This window comes from Hippopotamus amphibius, chromosome 1 (assembly GCF_030028045.1).
Source record: "Hippopotamus amphibius kiboko isolate mHipAmp2 chromosome 1, mHipAmp2.hap2, whole genome shotgun sequence".
NCBI classification, from domain to species: Eukaryota; Metazoa; Chordata; class Mammalia; order Artiodactyla; family Hippopotamidae; genus Hippopotamus; species Hippopotamus amphibius.
The window spans coordinates 107695197-107717464 of NC_080186.1; the positions used below are offsets into that span (position 1 = coordinate 107695197).

The following is a 22268-nucleotide window of genomic DNA, read 5'->3' on the forward strand; positions in this document are numbered from 1 at the left end:
TTCGAAAGCACTGTGGAGACACAGACTAGGCTTTAGCACAACTGGGGGCCCCTCACATGTCACTTAAAAATGATCACTGGTTTGCTTTACACAAGACTTTCAGTGGGCTTGGTGTGGCCATCAGTCCCCAGATTGCAGAGAAAATTTGGGATGACAAAATTGGACAGCATATTTAGAGTAAGGTCAGTACACTTTTTGGAGATCATAATAGAATAGAAATAGGAGATCTAGGCTAAGCATGAGATGGCATCTGGAAGTCATCACTTTCACCATGTGGATTCAAAGCTCTCAGGAGCTGCCGTGTAGACGGACCCCCAGAGTAACTGTGACCCAGCTGTACTGACCCAGGTCAGGTCATCAGGGCCCTGCCAACACTGTCCTGCAGGGCACTGCTGCTCAGTCCTGTGCTTTTAGATCTGCCGTGGCGCTCCAGTGTCAGGACCACATGCTCCACTGCTGGGGAGCAGGTCCCATTTCCCCTGAGTTGACCTTCTGAGGATAGATGATGAGGGGTGAGAAATGTACTATTCCTGGTTCCCATGCCCCTTGGGTGTTCAAAGCAGTGTCACAAGGTCCTTACAAACTGTGCCTGTTTTGCTTAGTGCTGGGCCCAGTGGTCCTTGGCTGGTTATTCCTCAACTGCAGGAAAGCCCCTCTGCCTTTCACCCTGCACCACCAGGCCACATCTGTGACTCCTTCCAGACCCTCCAGCAGGTGAGGAGTGGGGCCCAGATCCTCCTCAGCAGACAGGGAGCTGTGAAAAAGGGGGGCAGGCCCATCCTTCCTGCTGTTTGGAGGACCTCTGGTGGCTTCGCTTCTTGCCTGGCTCCTGGAAGGCAAGGGTCACAGGACTGGGGTGCATGGAAGAGCCCTTAGGGATTTCACCTGGAGGCCAAAAGAACACAATCAAATTGAGTCCATTATCAGGCCTTGCTGGTGGCTAACTGAGGCTGGAGCGAGCGCTGAGTGGTGACAGAAGCCAAAAGCATGGTGAGAGCCTGTCAAGAGGATGAGCTGAGGGGTGGGCTGAGGTCTGGAGGAGCAACTGGTGCCACCAGGTTAGAGGACAAGCTTCCCACCACCTCCTGTGGTCATATCTCTGCTCAAAGCCACTGCACACCGGGTGGCCAGATCCTACCACCCCCTCTTCAGGTTCCAGTTCACTCTCCAATTCACTTTGGAGCAAAAGGATGGCTTTTGTGATTGCTCAGGAAAAGACGTGCTTAGTATGAAACAGGCACATATAGACAGCCTGTTGTAGGGAGGAGAGGACATTTTGCATGGAGGTCCCCCTGTTACATTCACGTTCTGTTTACTTGATGAGGAGAGGGAGGGGCCAGGTCAGCAGGGACCTCAGAGTTCATCTAAGTCTAGTGCCCCGTCTTACAGATGAGGGTCAGTGGGCTCATAGAGATTGGGTCTCTGTGAGAGACCACAAAGCCACACAGGCAGTTAGTGAGAAGCCTGGGATTAGAACCCAGGCTTCGGGATCTTTCCAATGGCCTAGGGGAAGTGGGAAGGATACTTCCAAACTGGGGAAGCCAGCGGGTAAGATAGGCTGTTGGGTTACCTTTGCTGGGACAGGAATAAGGCTTTACAGAGGCAATCTTGTAAGTATTCTTCTAGAAAGGCTCAGGAAAGAAAGGAATCTACAGAGAAAAACAGAAGAAATTAGAAAAAAAAATCCAAACCAAAACAAACAAACAAAAAAACAGAGTTAAATTATGGCCCAAACTATTTTCACACTGTGGGGTCAACATTCCCTTAGGTTACAATTTACGAACATTCCTAGGAATACACTCAATTGCTTATGGTAAAGCTTTAAAGTCCAAGGTAAAAGGTTTAATTTTGATTTCTAAGCCATTTCTAAGACCTCAAGTTTTTCTTCAAAGTGGTTGCTAAAGAATATGTTAGTGTTTTAAATGAAGGTAAAGAAATGTCTACCATATAGATAATATCTTTCCCTTTAAGTTTCAGTGTTTACTTATTACCAAATTCTCTTTTAGATCACTAAAACCCAACGATTTTCTTTTGTGTTGTTGCTTAAAGAAAAATATGTCAACATTAAATTGCTGTTTTCAGCCCAATAGTGTGCAGTGAAATCAACATATTAGGTTGCATCTTTCCATGATTTTTTCACATAGTGGTTTAGGAAACCCCAGAACACATGAGTGCCCTCAGGATCCCTTTACTGAAAGCTCACAGGGCAGACTCCATATGTCCTCTGACCTCGATAATCAACTGAACTGCATTTCTCCCCACTCCTGACCTGGCATAAAAGAAAGAGAATTGGGATAAAGAGAGAAGATTATGGCAAAGTGAGAGTCAACTGAGAGGTCAGGGGAGATTGCCGATTGGAGTGGGAGGGCTGATGGGGATGGAATCTAGAGGGATGCTCACTGAGGACCTGTGCTCCTACAGATGGACCAGCAATCTCCTCCTGGAAGGTCAGAGCAGGTCAAGGATCACCTGCACACTCTGATGACACATGGTGATAAGTTTGGGGTGGGCTCTATGGCTCTGACTGTTGCAATGGTTTCCTTACCTCCAGATTAGTCCTTGCCTTCTTTAAAACATCATGTGTCCTGGTCACTGAAACAACAAAACAGCCCCCAAAGGCAAAATTACCAGCATGGCCTATACTTGCCTTATGTGTTCTAAAGCCTGTATTTTTTTTTTTTATAATTTTTTTGGGGGTACACCAAGTTCAATCATCTGTTTTTATACACATATCCCCGTATTCCCTCCCTCCCTTGACTCCCCCTCCACCCTCCCTCGAGTCCCCACCACCCTCCCCGTCCCAGTCCTCTAAGGCATCTTCCATCCTCGAGTTGAACTCCCTTTGTTATACAACAACTTCCCACTGGCTATCTATTTTACAGTTGGTAGTATATATATGTCGGTGCTACTCTCTCGTAAAGCCTGTCTTACTGGCCACTCAGCTCGGGGTCTCCTGCCGCCTGCCCCCTTTCAACTGCCCGCATCCCCTCCTCTGCCTCCATGATTACTGATGGCACAGGAGGTTCAGGGACATCATATCAGTCTCCCCCATCCCCTAGGCTCTCTGGTCACTGTCCATTCACAGCACAAGTGGGGAGCCTGGAAGGGTCCCCTCATTCCCTGCCCCATTCCCTGGCTGGGAGCACCCACACTGGCTGAAGATGAACTGCTCCAAGCTCTCCTTCTGCTGGTTGGCAGTCTTCAGATGCTCAGCTGTGCTCTGAAGGAGACTCTCCTGTCTGGATAGTTTGGTTCTCAGTTCCAGAAGCTCCCTTTTCATGGACTCTCCCTGGGAAGAAAAACAGGCTCTCTGTCAGAAGGCATAAGCACCCTGTGTTTCGTGGCTCTTTACAACTCTAAATAGGGTTCTACAATCTTCTTAACTATTTCTGGATCAGATTCCCCTCGTTAAAGCCTCTCAAACCCTCCAGCTGGTGATGGCTCTGGATGGGCCATGAGGTGGGAACACTGAGGACCTGGAATCCCCCATGCAGATTAGCACAGGCTACACGCCTGTTGCTGCAGAGAACCTGACTCCAGGCCACACTGAAACCCAGCTGTGAACAAGAGCTCCGATTTAGTGCTGACATGGTTATATCACTTGGGCATCACAAGTAAGACTTGATCATTAGGAATATTATGCCTGAGAGACAGGTCTGACCTGAGAGAGTCAGCAAGTTTGTAAATGTATCTGGGAACCTCAAGATGGGAAAACACTCCGTCCTTGGACTTAGCATAAATGAGTCCCCTAAAGTGTCAGTGATTTTAGTCTGGAGTTAGAACCCCTGGGAGGGATTCTCAAACCTGCCTATCTAAGTTCACCAACCAGAGAGCTGCCTGAGGTCTGAGAGCACCTTGGGGAGGCTGGCTCTCCCCAGGCCTGACCCAGAGATGCAGATTTAAGTGATTTTCTGGGATTCCAGTGGGGGGCTGAAAGAGGCTGGGCGACTGCTGGTGACATTTTGTGATCCTGCCTGACGATGTGGACCTGGGGGTGGGGGTGGGGTTAGGTTGGGAAAGGGAATGTTGATGTTTTAACACGGCCCTGAAGTTCAGCTCAGTGAGACTTCAGAAAGTTAAAGAGATGGAACATTTATGGGTTACCAGGGCTCTCATGTCTCTGCCTCCTCCATGTCCTTTCCTTTTCCTCTTTGATTACTTCTCCTGGGGGTCAGAGGTGGGGGAGAGGGGATGTAGTCAGAGCTGCACTGAAAGCAGCCACCACAGAGGAGAGGTCTCCCTCCCTCCAGGGACACTCTCTTCAAGTGCCCTTTGTTCCAACTGACCATTTGGCTCCTTATCTTCAAGATCTGCCGACCAAGGAGGCAGGGGATATTTGGGGGCAGATCCAGTAGAGAATGCTGGCTTCTTACCACTTTGCCACCCAGCGCAGGGCCATGGGAGCTTGGCAAGGCTGCTCGCCAGAACATGGTGAGGAGGGAGGCGGACTCCTCCAGCCGGTGGTGCAGGGCGTTGGCACTGCTCCTGAGCTCATGGATGGCTTCACTGCCCATCACCTGGGAAAAGAGGGTGGTAGCCATGGGCATCCCTGCAGCTGAGAGATCACTTTTTTTTTTGCTGAGCCCAGGCCTCAGCTTCCTTTGTGAGTGAGGTATGGACATGGGCCTGCTTGAACCTGTGAAATCCTTTCCTAACCTGGAAGACAAGGTTCTTTGACCTCAGGAGGGACCACCCAACTTGCAAGAATTCATTTGATTCCAGCTTCCCGCACACTCTTTAGCTTCTAGTCCTGCTTCATGCTCAAGAGTCTATGGTCCCTATTTTTGCACTGGTCCCCCTTGCCCTTCCCTGAATCACACCTTATGCTTCAAATGGGTTGCACCATTTGTGGTTCAAAGGACTGAGGTGCCGCTCGCTTTACCTGGCATGTTCTCCTTCCCAGAAAACCTGAACATTCCCTAGTGGCACCCCCCCACCCCATGAACCTGTTACTTTCCTTGCCTGGGATAATAGCTGATTCTGGGTTCATGCCCTCATACCCAGGGCACTTCTAACACTGCCTGGAGCTCCTTGTTGTATGGTGTGGGGCTCCCTCTCTAGTGTGGGGGCTCCAGGGGGCAGGGCTGTCCCTGCATGCCTGTGCATCTCCAGTAGCTCAGATAGCAAAGCAGCTGGTACCTGGATCTCTCCCTGGGAAAGGGCTCTGAGAAACCTTGCTGCCTGCTCTCCTCCCCTCCTCAGTCTGCCACGCTCCTCACGCCTTCTACACATCTGCCCATATGGATGCAGATTCTCCATCTCCAGCCAACTGATTAAGTGATTTTATGCTGCCCACAGATGGTCATATGCCAGCATGACTTTAGCAGATAATAAGCTACCAAAGGGTACTGGGTGCAGCATTGCATGTATGTTGATGCTTAATGTGCTCTACTGATGAGGATGGCAATGCTGCACCTGCTATTCTGTGGTTCTGAGGGGAAATATCAAGTCAGCTGCATCTGGAACCAGAACAGAGCTTGTAGTGAAATTAGCAGATGAAGATGAAAGGCCTAGCTAGATTAAATGGAAAATGTATCCTCAATTGGTAGGAGATGTGGAGCAGGCAAAAAAATAGTGGGAGAAGGAGCTAAAATCAGAAGAAGAAACGGCCTAAGGAAAAGGTGCACCTAAGAGCTCAAACGTGATTACCTCTGTGCCTAGAGCTTCAAGGCCAAGGAAGTTGCAGGTTGATCTCACGAGGGATGCTACCTTCTTGACCAGCAGTCTGCCCTCTTCAATCTGCTGTCTTAGGGCACTATAGTCATCAACGTGGCCAATGACATGGCGGCCATGCTTATTGGCAAAGGAGCCATCAGTAGCATCACCCTCCAGCTTGGGAGGGTTCTTCATTACTGGAGAAGCATCCAAACCCAGCTCTGAAGATAAAACCACAATAACACAGAATACACTGTTATTTATAGTCATCCTTAGTTCAATCCAAAAGGGACATCAGATAGTGAAAGAGGCCACAAACAAGAATGACAGTCTTGGAAAGTACAAGTGTGAAGTCCATAGATATTCTGGGTTCTAGATTTTTATAATCTTTCTTACATCATCTCATAATGATAAAATTGCCAGGAGGCAAATTTTATCCTTATTGACAAATGAAATATTCAGGACAGATATTTAAAAAATTTAAATTTGGGGGTTGAGAAGACACAGACAAGGAAATTAAGCTGGATACAGAGAGCACTTTCAAGAAGGAAGAGATTATAGTGCAATGAAACAATACCAGAGCAATAGGAAAACCACAGGAAGAAGAAAAATGACCAAAAAGGCAGCCACAGAAGGTGGAATGAGTAGGGCTAAAGGCCTTGGGACATGTGGAGAAAAATCTCTAAATTCAGATAATGTACCTATAGAGAACCAAAAGTTACTTGCAGTGTCATTTTCCATCATTAGACCCTGAATCCCATAGTTGCCCTATTTACCATTTTTCCTGTTGAAGGTTGTGGTCCCTGAGCCAGAAGCAGCAGAAGAGGAGCTGGGGAGGACCAGAACTGGAGAATTCATGCCCACATCCCGAACTGGAGGGGAGGCAACTGAATCTAGGGAGTACAAATAACCACAACTTTAGAAACCCTGGAACACACTGCTCCCCAAACACATGCACAGCCTGTTTTCACCACTGGGGTCTACAGCAACATGACTCTCCTCTTACAAAATCATCACCCATGTACCACAATCAAAACCAATAGCAAACAAATCACTTAGTTTGGATCAAGTTCCTATAATTGAGGGCTGTTCCATGAGAAAGCAACTTCTAGTTTGAAACATTATTAGGTATATTTTTCTAACCCCAGATTTGAATATAATATTGTATGTAGTATGTCTAATACAATGCTTTGTAATTAAATATAAATATGCATAAATATATGCAGTATACATGTTAAAAATATTTGATCAAAGAATGAATGGATTTATGGGCAGATTAAACTCAGCACTCTAATCACCATTCTGGTGAGTCAGTACTAGAAAATATGTAGTAGTATGAGAAGGGAGACATACTAGAAGGCATGTAGTAGTATAAGAAGAATAGGAGACATAAGCCTTGGTGAATTTGAGGTGCCCTATTGGAGACCAGACAGCAATCCTCCAGGGGAGTAATTGGAAAATATCTGAAGAGACATAAATAATTCTGCTCAGGCAAATGTGACTTAGAACCTGCTTTCCAGCTCAGGCCTCTGTGCTGTAGGATGGGGAGGAGGAGTGATTGAGCCAGTGGGGATGAGTCCTGGCTGGTGTTGCGCAGAGGCACTGAGAAGGGAAGCCTGAGAGGGAGCAGAAGCAATACCAAGACAGAGCATAGGGAGGCAGAAGGAACAGACAGGAAATCAAAACCTCTGCTTCGAATCCTGGGTTGGCCTCTTAACTCCTTAGCACGTCAGTTAATTGTCTCAATGCCTAAGTTTTCTCATGTGAAATACAGAGATAGTAAATCCTCCCCTAGCTCTGATGAAATTATTTGAAAAATTATCTGAAAACATGGTAAATTTTAAAGCACTCTGCAAATATAAGGAATAAGCATTAACATATATAGCTGTTAATTGTTGAGTACTTATTGTGACAGGCAGTTGTAAATTATTTCATTTAATGCTCCATATAACTATGCACAGTATATATTATACATATCTTCATGTTAAAGATGAGGAAACTAAGGCTTAAATGCCTGAGGAGTTTAAACACTTTTCCCAAGGCAAACAGCATGTAAGTGGCAAACTCAGAATCTGGAGCCAGATCTGACCCTAAATCCCATCATCTCAGGCACTGTATCAAAGCATCTTCGATTTCACCATGATCTTAAGGAGTGTGGAAGAAGTAAGATTGTCCCTTCCACCACAGACATCCTGGGGACCTCCTCATCGGCTGAGGGCTTGCTGATTTCCTTTTCCTTCCTACCTTGGAAGAGCAGCTGCTTGTTTCCAGGGTCAGTGTTGTTGGGGAATTTCTGGTTAACAGAGGAGGGGCTGAGGCTGGCTTTGCTGGCACCACCATCCAACTGCTGTTCAAGCTGCAGTCGCAGACAGTTGTTCACCTGAATGCTCTGCTCCAGCTGCCCTCTCAAAGCTCGGATCTCTGCCACCAGGCGGCTCAAGTCACTGCCCAAAGGGACTTGGTGACAGGCATCCCAGGTGTAAGCTGAAAGTAGAGAGAGGAGGGAGTCTGGTGGCACTGAACCAAATATTTCCAAGCATTTGTCAGAACACTCCTCTCTGACATTCCTTCCTACCAAGGTCCCAGGAACACACCTATGACAGATGTCACTTTTCCTGTGTGGGGTCTGGCACACACTGAAATGGCCTACACTCCAGCATGGAGTTTCCTTGAGGCTCAAATGACCCTTGTGCATCTAGAGAGCATTTGATTGGCAGATGAAGTCAAGCCTATTATTTCATCTCCTTATTAACCTTAGTCTTGCAGGCTAGAGAGCAGGGTCTTCTAGGGCAGGAGATCAATACCGAACTAGAGAAGGGAACGGGCTGAAGGAGAAGGAGATGGATGACCTCCACATTTAGGAATCAAAAGGACAGGAGGAAGACATCAGGCCTTTGGGCAGCAAATAATAATGGGAGTGGGGTACCACAGAGCAGGGATCATAACTAATTGGACTTCTCAAGTTCTTTTTACCTTCACTCACCACTCATAGCCTGTTTCTATGTACTGGGGGAAGAAGAGATCTAAGAAATATTTTACAAGACCATAAGTGCTCATCTAAAAATGTTGAAGTCAAATGTATTTAAAAAGGTAAAATTTGTTTTGGTTTTTAGCAAGGCAGTAGGATGCATATACCACATAATACATGTACCCAGTTGTATCAGGGCCACAGGCCTTAACCAAACACATCAATATTTCTGCAATGAGCTATGTGAATATTCCCACTAAATGGGATGAATGAAGAGGAGTGCAGGACAAGATGGCAGAGTAGAAGGACCTGAGCTCACCTCTTCTCATGAAAACACCAAATTCACAACTAACTGCTGAATGACCATCAACAAAAAAAATCTGGAACCTACCAAAAAAGATATTCTGCATCAAAGACAAAGCCACAACGAGATGGTAGGAGGGATGCTTTCATGATATAATCAAACCCCATATCAGGTGGGTGGGAGACCTGCAAACTGGAAAATAATTATATTATTTTATATATTATAATATATAATTATTTTATATATTATAATATAATTAAAATAATTATAGGAGTGAGAGTTCTGAGCCCCATGTCAGGCTCCCCAGCCTAAGGGTCTGTAATAGGAAGGAGGAGATATCAGAGCATTTGGCAAGTGGGGCTTCAGTGTAGGATCGCCACAGGACTGAGGGAAACAGAGACTCCAGTCTTAGAGAGGGCACACAAGGTTTCATGAGCACTGTGACCCAGGGCAAAGCAGTGACTTTATAGGAACCTGGGCCAGACCTACCTCCAGGTCTTGGAGGGTCTCCAGGGGAGGCAGGGGTTGGCTGTGGCTCACTGCGAGGACATAGACACAGGTGGCAGAAGCCCCAGGCAATAGTCAACAGCGTGAGCTCTCCTGGAGATTGCCATTTTGGCACTGAGACCTGGTCCCACCCAACAGCCTACAGGCCCCAATGCTGGGTTGCCTCAGGTTAAACAACCAAGGGGATGGGAACAAAGGACCACCCATCAGCAGACAGGCTCCATAAAGTTGTCCGGAGTCCAGTGCTGCCTCTAAACATACCCCTTTACCTGGCCCTTTCCACCAAAGGGACAAGACCCAACTGCACTGACTAGTCAGCAGGCACCAGTCACTCCCAAGAGGAAGCCTGCACAAGCCCCTAGACCAACCTCACCCACCAGGAGTCAGACATCAGAAGCAAGAAGAAATAAAATCCTGCAGCCTGCAGAAAGAAGACCACAAACACAGAAAGTTAGAAAAAATGAGACAGCAGAGAAATATGTTCCAGATGAAGGAACAAGATAAAACCCCAGAAGAACAACTAAATGAAGTGGAAATAGGCAATCTACCTGAAAATGAATTCAGAGTAATGACAGTAAAGAGGACTTGAAATCTTGGAAAAAAGAATGGAGACACAGATTGGGAAGATACAAGAAATGTTTAACAAAGAGCTAGAAGATACAAAGAACAGAGTTGAATAATACAAGAACTGAAATGAAAAATACACTAGAAGGAATCAATACCAGAATAAATGAGGCAGAAGAATGGATAAGTGAGCTGGAAGACAGAATGGTGGAAATCACTGCCATGGAACAGGATAAAGAAAAAAGAATGACAATAAATGAGGACAGTTTAAGAGATCTCTGGGACAACATTAAATGCACCAACATTCGCATGATAGGGGTCCCAGAAGGAGGAGAGAGAGAGAGAGAAAGGGCCTGAGAAAATATTTGAAGAGATAACAGCTGAAAACTTCCCTAACATGAGAAAGAAAATTATCACCCAAGTCCAGAAAGCACAGACAGTCCCATATAGGATAAACTCAAGGAGGAACATACTAAGACACATAGTAATCAAACTGACAAAAATTAAAGACAGAGAAAATATCAAAAGAAACAAGGGAAAAGCAACAAATAACATATAAGGAAATCACCATAAGGTTATCAGCTGATTTTTGAGCAGAAACTCTGCAGGCCAGAAAGGAGTGGCACAATATATATAAAGTGATGAAAGGGAAGAAACTACAACCAAGAATACTCTACCCAGCAAGGCTCTCATTCAGATTTGACAAAGAAATCAAAAGCTTTACAGAGAAGTAAAAGCTAAGAGAATTCAGCACCACAGACCAGCTTTACAACAAATGCTAAAGGAATTTCTCTAGTCAGAAAAGAAAAGGCCACAACTAGAAACAAGAAAATTATGAATGGGAAAGCTCACTGGTAAGGCAAGCATACTGTAAAGGTAGGAAATCATCTGCACACAAATATGATATCAAAACCAGCAATTGTGAGGAGAGTACAAATGCAGGATATTGGAAATGCATTTGAAAGTAAGAGACCAGCAACTTAAAACAATCTTTATATATATAAAGATTTTTATATATATATAAATTTAATTTTTGTCAATTTGATTACAATCTTTATATATATATATATATAGACTGCTATCTCAAAACCTCATGGTAACTGCAAATCAAAAATCTACAATTAATATACAAACACACAAAAGGAAAAATCAACCCAAACACAACACTAAAAATAATCATCAAGTCACAAGAGAAGAGAACAAAAGAGGAAGGGAAGAAAAAAGACCTACAAAAACAAATCCAAAACAATTACCAAAACAGCAAGGAGAATATACATATCAATAAGTACCTTAAATGTAAATGGATTAAATGTTCCAACCAAAAGACACAGACTGTCAGAATGGATACAAAAACAAGACCCATATATATGCTGTCTACAAGGGACTCACTTCAGATCTAGGGACACATTCTTACTGAAAGTGAGGGGATGGAAAAAGATACTCCATGCAAATGGAAATCAAAAGAAAGCTGCAATAGTAATACTCATATCAGACAAAAGAGACATTACAATAAAAATTGTCATAGGAAACAAAGAAAAATACTACATAACGGTCAAGGGATCAATCCAAGAAGAATATATAACAATTGTAAATATATTTGCACCCAAAATAGAAGCACCTCAATGTATAAGGCAGATGTTAACAGATATAAAAGGAGAAATCAACAGTAACACAATAACAGTGGGGCACACTCCACTTACATCAATGGACAGGTCATCCAGACAGAAAATCAATAAGTAAACAGAGGCCTTCAATGACACATTAGACCAGATGGAATTAATTGATATTTATAGAGCAATTCCATCCAAAAGTAGCAGAATATACATTCTTCTCAATTGCATACAGAACATTGTCCAGGATTGACCACAGGCTAGGCCAGAAAGTAAGCCTTGAAATATTTAAGAAAATTGAAATCATATCAGGCATCTTTTCTGATCACAACACTATGAGATTAGAAATCAGCTATACAGGAAAAAAAAACTGTAAAAAACACAAACACGTGGAGGCAAAACAATATGCTTCTAACCAACCAATGGATCACTGAAGAAATCAAAGAGGAAGTAAAAAAAAAGAAACCAAGAAACAAATGAAAACAAAAATACAATGGTTCGAAACCTATGGGACACAGCAAAAGCAGTTTTAAGAGGGAAGTTTATAGCAATACAGTCTTACCTCAGCAAAGAAGAAAAAGCTCAAATAAACAACCTAAACTTACACATAAATTTATTTATTTCTCCTCTGAAAAATAAATAAAATAGAGATAAAGAAAACAGTAGAAAAGGTCAATTAAACTAAAAGCTGGTTCTTTGAACAGATAAACGAAATTAATAAACTTTAGCCAGACTCACCAAGAAGAAAAGGGAAAAGGCTCAAATCAATAAAATTAGAAATGAAAAAGAAGTTACAATGGACACCACAGAAATATAAAGATACATAAGAGACTACTGCAAGAAACTATATGCCAATAAAATGGACAACCTAGAAGAAATGGGCAAATTCTTAGAAAGGTACAATCTCCCAGAACTGAACCTGGAAAAAATAGAAAATATGAATAGACCAATCACAATTACTAAAATTGAAACTATGATTAAAACACTTCCAGCAAACAAAAGCCCAGGACCAGATGGTGTCACAGGCAAATTCTATCAAACATTCAGAGAAGAGTTAACACCTATCCTTCTGAAAATATTGCAAAATATTGCAGAGGAAGGGACACTCCCAAACTTGTTCTATGAGGCCACCATTACTGTGATACCAAAACCAGACAAAGATACCACAAAAAAGAAAATTACAAGCCACTATTACTGATGAATATAGATACAAAAATACTCAAGGAAATACTAGCAAACCAAATCCAACAATACATTAAAAAGGTCACACACCAGGATCGAGTGGGATTTATCCTAGGGATGCAAGGATTTTTCAATATCCATAAATCAATCAGTGTGATAAACCACATTAACAAATTGAAGGATGAAAACGATATGATCATCTCAATAGATGCAGAGAAAGCTTTTGACAAAATCCAATGCCATTTATGATAAAAACTCTCCAGAAAGTGGACATAGAGGGAACCTACCTCAACAAAATAAAGGCCATATATGACAAACCCACAGCTAACATCATACTCAATGGTGAAAAGCTGAAAGCATTTCCTCTAAGATCAGGAACAACACAAGGATGTCCACTCTCACTGCTTTTATTCAACATAGTTTTGGAAGTCCTAGGCATGGCAATCAGAGAAGATAAAGAAATAAAAGGAAACCAAATTGAAAAAGAAGATGTAAAACTGTCACTGTTTGCAGATGACATGATACTATACACAGAAAATCCTAAAGATGCTACCAGAAAACTATGAGAGCTCATCAATGAATTTGGTAAAGTTGAAGGATACAAAATTAGTGCACAGAAATCTCTTGCATTTCTATACTCTAATGACAAAAGATCAGAAAAAGAAATTCAAGAAACAATCCCATTTATCATCACATCAAAAAGAATAAACTACCTAGGTATAAACCTACCTAAGGATGCAAAAGACCTGTACTCTGAAAACTATAAGATGCTGATAAATAGAAGATGACACAAACAGATCAAAAGATATACCATGTTTTTGGATTGGAAGAATTAATATTGTCAAAATGACTATACCACCCAAGGCAATCTACAGATTTGATGCAGTCCCTATCCAATTACCAATGGCATTTTTTGCAGATCTAGAACAAAAAATCTTAAAATTCGTATGTAGATACAAAAGACCCCAAATAGCCAAAGCAATCTTGAGAGAGAAAAATGGAACTGGAGGAATTGGGCTCCCTGACTTCAGACTATACTACAAAGTTACAGTAATCAAAGCAGTATGGTATTGGCACAAAGACAGACTTATAGATCAATGGAACAGGATAGAAATCCCACAAATAAACCCATACATCTATGGTTAAGTAATCAACAACAAAGGAGGCGAGATTATACAATGGATAAAAGATAGTCTCTTCCATTAGTGGTGCTGGGAAAACTGGACAGCTACATGTAAATGAATGAAATTAGAACATTCTAACACCATACACAAAACATAAACTCAAAATGGATTAAAGATCTAAATGTAAGACCAGATACTATGAAACTCTTAAAGGAAAACATAGGCAGAACACTCTTTGTCATAGGCTGCAGTAATATCTTTTTGGATCCATCTCCTAGAGTAATGAAATAAAAACCAAAATAAATAAAAGGGACCTAATTAAACTTAAAAGCTTTTGCACAGCAAGAGAAACCATCAACAAAATGAAAAGACAACCCACAGATTGGGAGAAAATATTTGCAATCAATGTGACCAACAAGGGATTAATCTCCAAAATACACAAACAGCAAATGCAGCTCAATATTGAAAAAAATAAACCACCCAATCAAAAAATGGGCAGAATATCTAAATAGACATTTCTCCAAAGAAGACATACAGATGACCAAAAAGCACATGAAAAGATACTCAACATTGCTAATTATTAGAGAAATACAAATAAAACCACAATGAGGTCAGAATGTCCATCATCTAAAAATTTACAAACAATAGATGTTGGATATGATGTAGAGAAAAGGGAACCCTTCTATACTGTTGGTGGGAATGTAAATTGGTACAGCCACTATGGAGAACAGTATGGAGGTTCCTTAAAAAATTAAAAGTAGAGCTACCATATGATCCAGCAATCCCACTCCTGAGCATATATCCGGAGAAAATCATACTTCAAAAAGGTACTTGCACCCCAATGTTCACCTCAGCACTATTTACAATAGCCGAGACATGGAAGCAACCTAAATGTCCATCAACAGATGAATGGATAAAGAAGATATGGTACATATATACAATGGAATATTACTTAGCCATAAGAACAAAATAATGCCATTTGCAGCAACATGGATGGACCTACAGATTATCATACTAAGTGAAGTAAGTCAGAGAAACACAAATATCATGATATCACTTATATGTGGAATCTTAAAAAATGATACAAACCAACTTATTTACAAAACAGAAACTGACTCATGAACTTAGAAAACACAAACTTATGGTTACTGAAGGGGAAAGGAGGTGGGAAAGGGATAAATTAGGAGGCTGGGATTAACATATATACATTCTAATATAAAATAGATAATCGACAAGGTCCTACTGTATAGCACAGGGAACTCTACTTAATACTCTGTAATAACCTATATGGGAAAAGATTCTGAAAAACATAGATATATGTATATGTATAACTAAATCACTTTTCTGTACATCTGAAATGAACACAACATTGTAAATCAAATATACTCCAATATAAAAAATAAATTTTAAAAAAATTTTAAAAGAGAAAAAAAAATAAAAAGAGAAAAAAGTGTGAAGACTTAACCTGATTTCAAAATTTACTATAAAACTAACAATGAAGACAGTTTGGTACTGGTGTAAGAATAGGCATATTGATTAACGGAACAGAATGGAGAATTCAGAAGTAGACTGACATATATTGGCTAGTAATTTTTTTTTTTTTTGCCTTGGCAATTGTTTTTCAATAGAGATGCCAATCAATGTCATGGTGATGAAAAATCAATTGTGTTTCTATATCTTAGCAAAAAATTTTATTTGGCAATTGAAATAAAAATGTTATCCCACACACATGTATCCCACACATGAGAAATATTTATATATAAATTAAAATAAGAATGATGAGTATACCAAAAATTACAAAATCCTACTAACAGCAGTTATGGTCAACTGATTGTCAACAAAGCTGCCAAGGTAATTCAGTGGGAAAAGGGTAGTCTTTGTAACAAATGGTGCTGGAAAAACTGGATATCAATATGGGACAAAAAGAACTTTAACCTTTTTCTCACATCATATACAAAATTAACCCAAAATGAAATGTACGCCTAAACATAAGAGCAAAAGCTATAAAACTGCAAGAAGAAAAATACAAGGAAATCTTTATGATCTTGAGATAAAGATTTTTTAGCTACAACATGAAGAAAAGCATAAATGATAGAAAAAAATGGATTAATTAACCTTCAACAAAATTTAAATGTTTTGCCTTTCAAAGACAGTAAAAAGACTTGGAGAAAATATCTGCAAATTATTTTTCTGGTTAATTATATCCAGAATAAAAATTTCTTTAAAAAATCTTTGAATTTTCTCACTGGGGAAAGGTCAGGGTGGGAGCAGGTTGCCTGCAACATTGGCTGCATGGGTGATCAGAATTCACAACATTTGAGACGTCTTCAAATGATGATACCATCAGGACAGTTCTTTGTATTTTTTTTTTTTTGAATCATTGTATAATCTGGACTTTGATTAACTTGTCTCAGACCATCCAGGTGGGTGAAGTTTGACTCTTGTGGCCTATTTTTAAGGATGTCTAGGCTGTATCTTGCTCATGTCACCAACCTCTGGGCTTTGTGTGTGAGAGCGCCCCTCTCTTCTTATTGGGACCCTCAATGACTGAGGTTTTTTTCTGAGACAGAACAAGGTAGGTTTCCAAGATCTCCACAACTCCCAAGGTAAAGAATTCATCAGGATCCTTAGCGAGAGCAGGGAAGCTCATAGGGTGGGGAAGAGGGGAAAACATACCTTTCAGCCCCTTCTTGGAATTGCCATTAAGTGCCTCGTAGATCTGCAGCTCTGACTGGAGGGACTGGAAGAGCTGCTGTTTCTCTTCACACTGTTGCTGCAAGAGGGCCAGCTTATGCTGCAGCCTGTCAGGGGAGAAGCAAGGGACCACTGAGCTGGTAGGGCCCCACCAGGGCAAGAGGCTATGAGCCAACTTTGGCATCATAGAATTTCAGCCCTAGATGTCAACTCGGGGGTCATGAAAACCATTGCTTTTAATTTACGGATGTGGCAACAGAGGCTCAGGAAGGTAAAGTAACTTTGCTTGGAGTCATGCCATTAGCTACCATACCTAGGACACACTACCTGGTATTCTTACTGCCCCACAGTGCTCTTTTCATGTTGTCAAGAAGTTACAGGGTTTATGCTGGGGACTACCATTATGGCTGGTGTAGAAGCTTCCTAGGTTATGGAGGGACTAACATCCTAAAACTAACTGGAAGCACAAGAATGTACTTTCTGTAGAATCTGATATGCTGAAGGCTTCCATAACAGGGTTTTACTGTCTCAACTTTGGAGTGAAAAAGGCATTCCCAGAGAAGTCCTTCCTTCTGTTCAAAGTTACCCATAAATCCAGATTAGCAGAGGGGATATTGAGGTTTCCAAAAAGGACCATTAACTGTCTTGCCAATATCCCTTTTTCTAAATCCGAAAATGGGGCCACCTTCCTTATCAATGGGCTCCCTCTAACCTGGAGTCTTTCTCCTGGAGAGATAGCCGTTCCTCCTGGAAATGCAAGATCTCCTGTTGCTTCTCCTTCAAGTCTTCCAAAAGCTGCTGTCGTTCCACCTTTTGGTGCTCTAGCTCCATTTCCAGCTCTTGAAGTTGGGACCGAGAGGTCAGCAGAGCCTCCCTCAGACATTCTGTTTCCTGGGAGTGCTCTGGTGAGCAGAACACAGGAGTACTTATATTGTAGGGCCAAAGGTCACAGGAAGATGAGCCCAAGCATATCCATCATGACAATCGGAACTAAGGCAAAAGGAAGGCCAGCTTATGCTGCCAGGGGAGGCAAAGTGACTGTCTGACTGTCCACACACTCAGGGGAATGGGAACCTCTTTCTCTGCAATGCCCTTTGATCCCCTGATTTAATACGGCCCACCATGCTTTTAGAGAAAACACTCTGCTTCCTAACGCTCTTTAGTTTCTAACCGCTCACATACCTACTGTGCAATAATCCATTCTTGAGTTTTTCCAGGGATCAACATAAAAATTTCTTGACTACAGTTTTTAGTATATAGTATTTTCATCATATTGAAAAGAGAGCCATCTGTTCTTTCCTGGTCTGGCAGCATCTCTCTGATCTTCAGGATTTCTCAAAGGCTATTGACAGGGACTCTGAGAACAGGGCTCTGGTGCTGTCAGTCGTCTGGGGTGGAATCACCTGGGCCTGGCAGACTGAGCTCATTTAAATCTTCCTGTCTTCTCACCTGTGAGGTCTGTTCTGGTCTTTCCAGGCACACAGTGGTAGTTTAGTAGTTCTACCTTCTCCCTTATCTATGGCTTTTGTTATCTTCCCAAATGGTGACCTTTCCTCTCACATCTCTTGCTCCGAGGAGGCTAACTTGGCAATATCTCTTGATGTCTTTTTCCTTTCCACAAGCATTCTTTCATTCTGGGCTTCATCCTCTTAGCCACTATTCTTTGTCTGTTATGGCTATTCAATAAATATTTGTAAATAAAAATAATTTGTGATTGAAAACATTGATTTCATTAAGTCAACTAACACTAAGGTCAGCTGTCCCCCAGGCCACACAGGAAATGATGCCCACACGTGGATGCCCACTGAATAGTGTTGGGAACGCTCTGGAGGACGTTTTGGTAGCACCTCCAGACACAGAGTCATGAGGACTAGGGACCAAAGAGGAGCCCTGGGTATATGAGTAGGGAGGTGGTGAGGAGACATGGGGATAGCAGATCAGCACTGGGAGGGACACAGAGAGCTGCAGCAAAGTCTGGAGAAACCTGAGAGAGCACACAGGCTTCATGTTCCTTCCTTTCCTGGGTCCAGACTAGCTGTGAGTTGTGTGCAGGTAGAACAGGCACTAACTGGTATCCAGTTTGATAGCTAATGACTGAATGTGGGTTGCACAGAAGTGGTGGGTTTACTAGAGCGCCTCATCCTTGGAGCCTAGGAGTCTAAGGACCCATGGGTGGGAATTGTCAGGAAGCAGCCCTTTCTAGGCTGATAATAGCTCTGGGAGTTGGGGTTGGTGGGTCTGGGTAGCTCAGTTCTCTCTTTCTTGTCTCTTTGCTTCTCCAGTTGCTGACTGGTGTGGCCAGGGAAAAAAGGGACCCAAGAGTGACCACAGTTTGTGGCTTTTGACCACTCACCTCTGGAAAGATGACTGAGCTGAGCCTGAAGGCTCCGGTTTTCTTCCCTAAGGACTCTGTTCTCACTGCAGAGCTGAGGTGTGGACTCCAGGCTTGGATTGTAGAAGTTAGAGGTGGGTCCTGTCTCGGGAAGTGCAAGCAGGCAAGTCACACAGTTGGGTATCAGAGCCTCCCTGTGTTGCTCACTCTGTGTCTCCAAACACACTGTCTCAACCCAGCAGAAAACCCTGAGGACTTGAGTCCTGGGCCTAAAGCCTGTTGGGCCGAATGCCTGGCTTTCGAGGGGCTCCTCTGTGGGTTCTTTGCATGCATTTCGCATGCCCTGGCTGCAGCTGTTCAGGAGGCTCTCCTCCCTAAATAGCGGCTGCTGCGGTGTGGTCAGGACAAGGGCGTGTGGAAGGGACGGCCTCCAAGTGTCAGCAGCCTGGGGGAGAGTGCGGGGAGGAAGGCCACCTCGGGAAGCGGCTGGGGGAGGCCCTGCAGACCTGGCTCTACCACTTGCCAATCACAGGACCAGGGCACAGAAGTCAGCAGGCAGCATGTGAGCAGGTTAAGGATGGATGAGAGAGAGGATTCTGGGGACCATAGCTGGTTAGATGTGCAGTGAGGAAAGCTACTCTCTGAGCTCAGATGCAGCTGCAAAGGGAGGAGAATAGTACTTACCCCCCTGCCTTGTTGACTGTAAGGAGCAAGTGGAGGGAAGCAGACCAAGGTGCTTTGAAAATTTTGAAGCTCTGCCCAAGGGCAACTTTCATATTCTCCCTAATTTATGACCAGAAATAGGAAGCCGAGGGCCTCTCCTACCGCTTCCATGGGCAGCGGAGCTGAGCCTGTGTTCCAGCCGCTCCCCCAGGCAGTCGTTAATGCAGATGGACTCCTCCAGGCGCTGGCGCAGGTTCTGGATTTCACCAAGATGCTCATGTAGCAGGTCAGTCCCTGCAGCCACCCAGCAGGGCAGGAGGAGGTTGGAGATGAGAAGCTGGCCCCCTGCCTTTGGAGCCCACGTTAGGGGCTGGGGCTCTGCCAGCAAGATCCCTAAACATCACTGTCCTCTCACAGGGGCATCTAGAAGCTCAGGTGACTGGTTTAAAGAGTCAGTTGGCTTCAAACACAGGACAGCTGATGCTAACCAAGCCCCATGGGCCTCCTCCATACAGGGGTGTGTGTAAGGGAGTTGTAAGTGCACATGTACAGTTACTAGGGTAGGTGCTAAGTGTCAGGGGTTTCACATGGTTTAAAAAAAAATCACTGAAGGGACTCTCTTGGTGGCACAGTGGTTAAGAATCCCCCTGCCAGTTCGGGGACATGGGTTCGATCCCTGGTCTGGGAAGATCCCACATGCAACTAAGCCCATGCACCACAACTACTGAGCCCATGTGCCACAAGTACTGAAGCCCATACGCCTAGAGCCCCTGCTCTGCAACATGAGAAGCCACCACAATGAGAAGCCCACGTGCAGTAACAAAGACCCAATGCAGCCAATCAATAAATACATTAATAAATAAATTTTTAAAAAATCACTGAAGGCTGTGGAAGTCAGCCTAGCACTTGCTAAACGTCTGGCCATCTCCTGAGCTAAGTTTGCACGTAATGAGGCAGGCCTCTCCTCTGCCCTACTACCTTTCCTCTTACTGACCCTTGATTGAACATTTGTTAGCAAGGGACAAAGCCCTTCCTCCACCCTTAGAGAGAAGGCTTAAGGTAAAAGTTAGGTCCTCACGTCAGCTCATTCTATGTGGTTAATGACTACTACTCAATGCTTCCCTCAAATTACTTTTAACGTGAAAGAAAGAAAGCCCACTTAACTGTTTCCACAGGGACATGTCAGGTGGTGTCCACTGCAGAGGAGCTGGAGTGATTGTACTACTGCCTCCCCTTAGTGTTTCAACGAACCGTTCCATTGCCTCATCAAGGCCAGTGCCTTTGGTGGCTGAAGTTTTCAATACTTGCCATTCTTAGTCCTCCAAGCTGGTAACCCAAGTGAATATGCCATCTCCAAGGGAGACATGGCCTGGCCCATGTCTTTTTTACTAGCAAACAGCACTAAAATGGTTTTTCTCTGCTCTTCTTCCCCCAACACAGAAACTAACTCTGATTTAGAAAAGCCAATTAGGTCTCGGTCACAACTGTCCACCACACGAATGGCTGCATCTGTGTTTGCCTAATAACATCTCCAGTAGGGCCTGCTCCTTGTCAGTATGGCACCGATCCAGGGGTCTGAAAGCTGATTAGAGAGTTGGGAGAAACACCCCCAAGAAAAGAAAAAGGATGCAGAAAAGAGCAGTGGGAGGGGTGCTCATGACAGACTACGTCAACTGCCTCATTTTGCTTTAGACACAGCCTTTTTCTGAAGATCACAGTTCTCTTGCTGTTGGCACTGAGCTGCATCCCAGCGTTCTCCCGTACAGCTACACCTGTCCAGGTGGTGAGATGCCTCTTGGACCTGACCAGGGGAGCTAGGAGTGAGAGGGAGAGTTTGAATTGGGTTTTCTCCACAAGACATGTTTATGGGGTGGGGATCTGTGTAGAAACGCCTCCCTTTCTGTACAACTCCTGACTGATGGAAGAATATTCTGTGACTGTTGGTGCCTGGCATTCTGGAAGAGTCTGAGAGTGGGCTGCGAGGGGCCCAGGCTGCAGGGACAGAGAAGGACATGAATGTGAGAGCACAGAGGTGGCCGCGGACTTGCTCCTACCCCTGCTCAGCACCGAGGCCCTGGGCAGGGAGGATAACGGATGAACTCAGGAAGGACTAAGCACTGAAAGGGCCCTTTCCTTTTATCCCCACGCCGTGAGCCAGACACCAGGGGAGAAATGGAAGAGCCACCCAGGTAGGAAAGGGGTGGCTCCTCAACGAGATTTCACTTCACAGGTTGAGCTGCTCGGCTTTGTGCTTTACCTGTGGGTTTGGATCTGGGCTGATACCCGCAGGAGCCCGGGGAGAGGTCCCCACATATGCTCTCTGCAGGAGGCCACATCCTGTCCCATGGCCACTGCTGCCCAGCGCTGTGCTGCCCCTGGAGGAGAGTGGGGCTGGGCGGGGTTGGGCCCCCATCCTGGGAAAGGAGACATTTCTCCTTGAGAGGCCACCTTGCCAAGGGACTTGCTGTACTTAAGCTGCGTCATCCTTGTTGCCACTGGGGATTCCTAGGCTGTTTCTTTAATGGTTCGGCCTTTCCTTGCGTGAGAATCTCCTTCAGATTTTTGTCTGAAATGCAGTTTCTTGTGCCGTCTCCCCAGAAGTTTTTAACAGTCCCATAGTGACCGTGACGTAGTGTTCTATAGGGTGCAGCTAGTGCCCAGGGAT

At 43.8% G+C, this 22268-nt stretch overlaps 1 protein-coding gene across 1 annotated transcript; it reads right to left on the minus strand.

Annotated features, from left to right (window-relative positions):
• Nucleotides 1-349: 349 nt before the first annotated feature.
• Nucleotides 350-21939, minus strand: LOC130834802 (myomegalin-like). Its single transcript, XM_057705673.1, has 13 exons — nt 21861-21939; nt 19766-19897; nt 18962-19081; nt 17321-17510; nt 16591-16715; nt 7900-8139; nt 6432-6548; nt 5650-5876; nt 4374-4517; nt 3151-3289; nt 2546-2592; nt 1571-1622; nt 350-492 (listed from the first exon to the last, which is right to left on the minus strand). The coding sequence occupies exons 1-13, from the start codon at nt 21937-21939 to the stop codon at nt 350-352; spliced, it is 1755 nt and encodes a 584-aa protein (XP_057561656.1).
• Nucleotides 21940-22268: the final 329 nt, after the last annotated feature.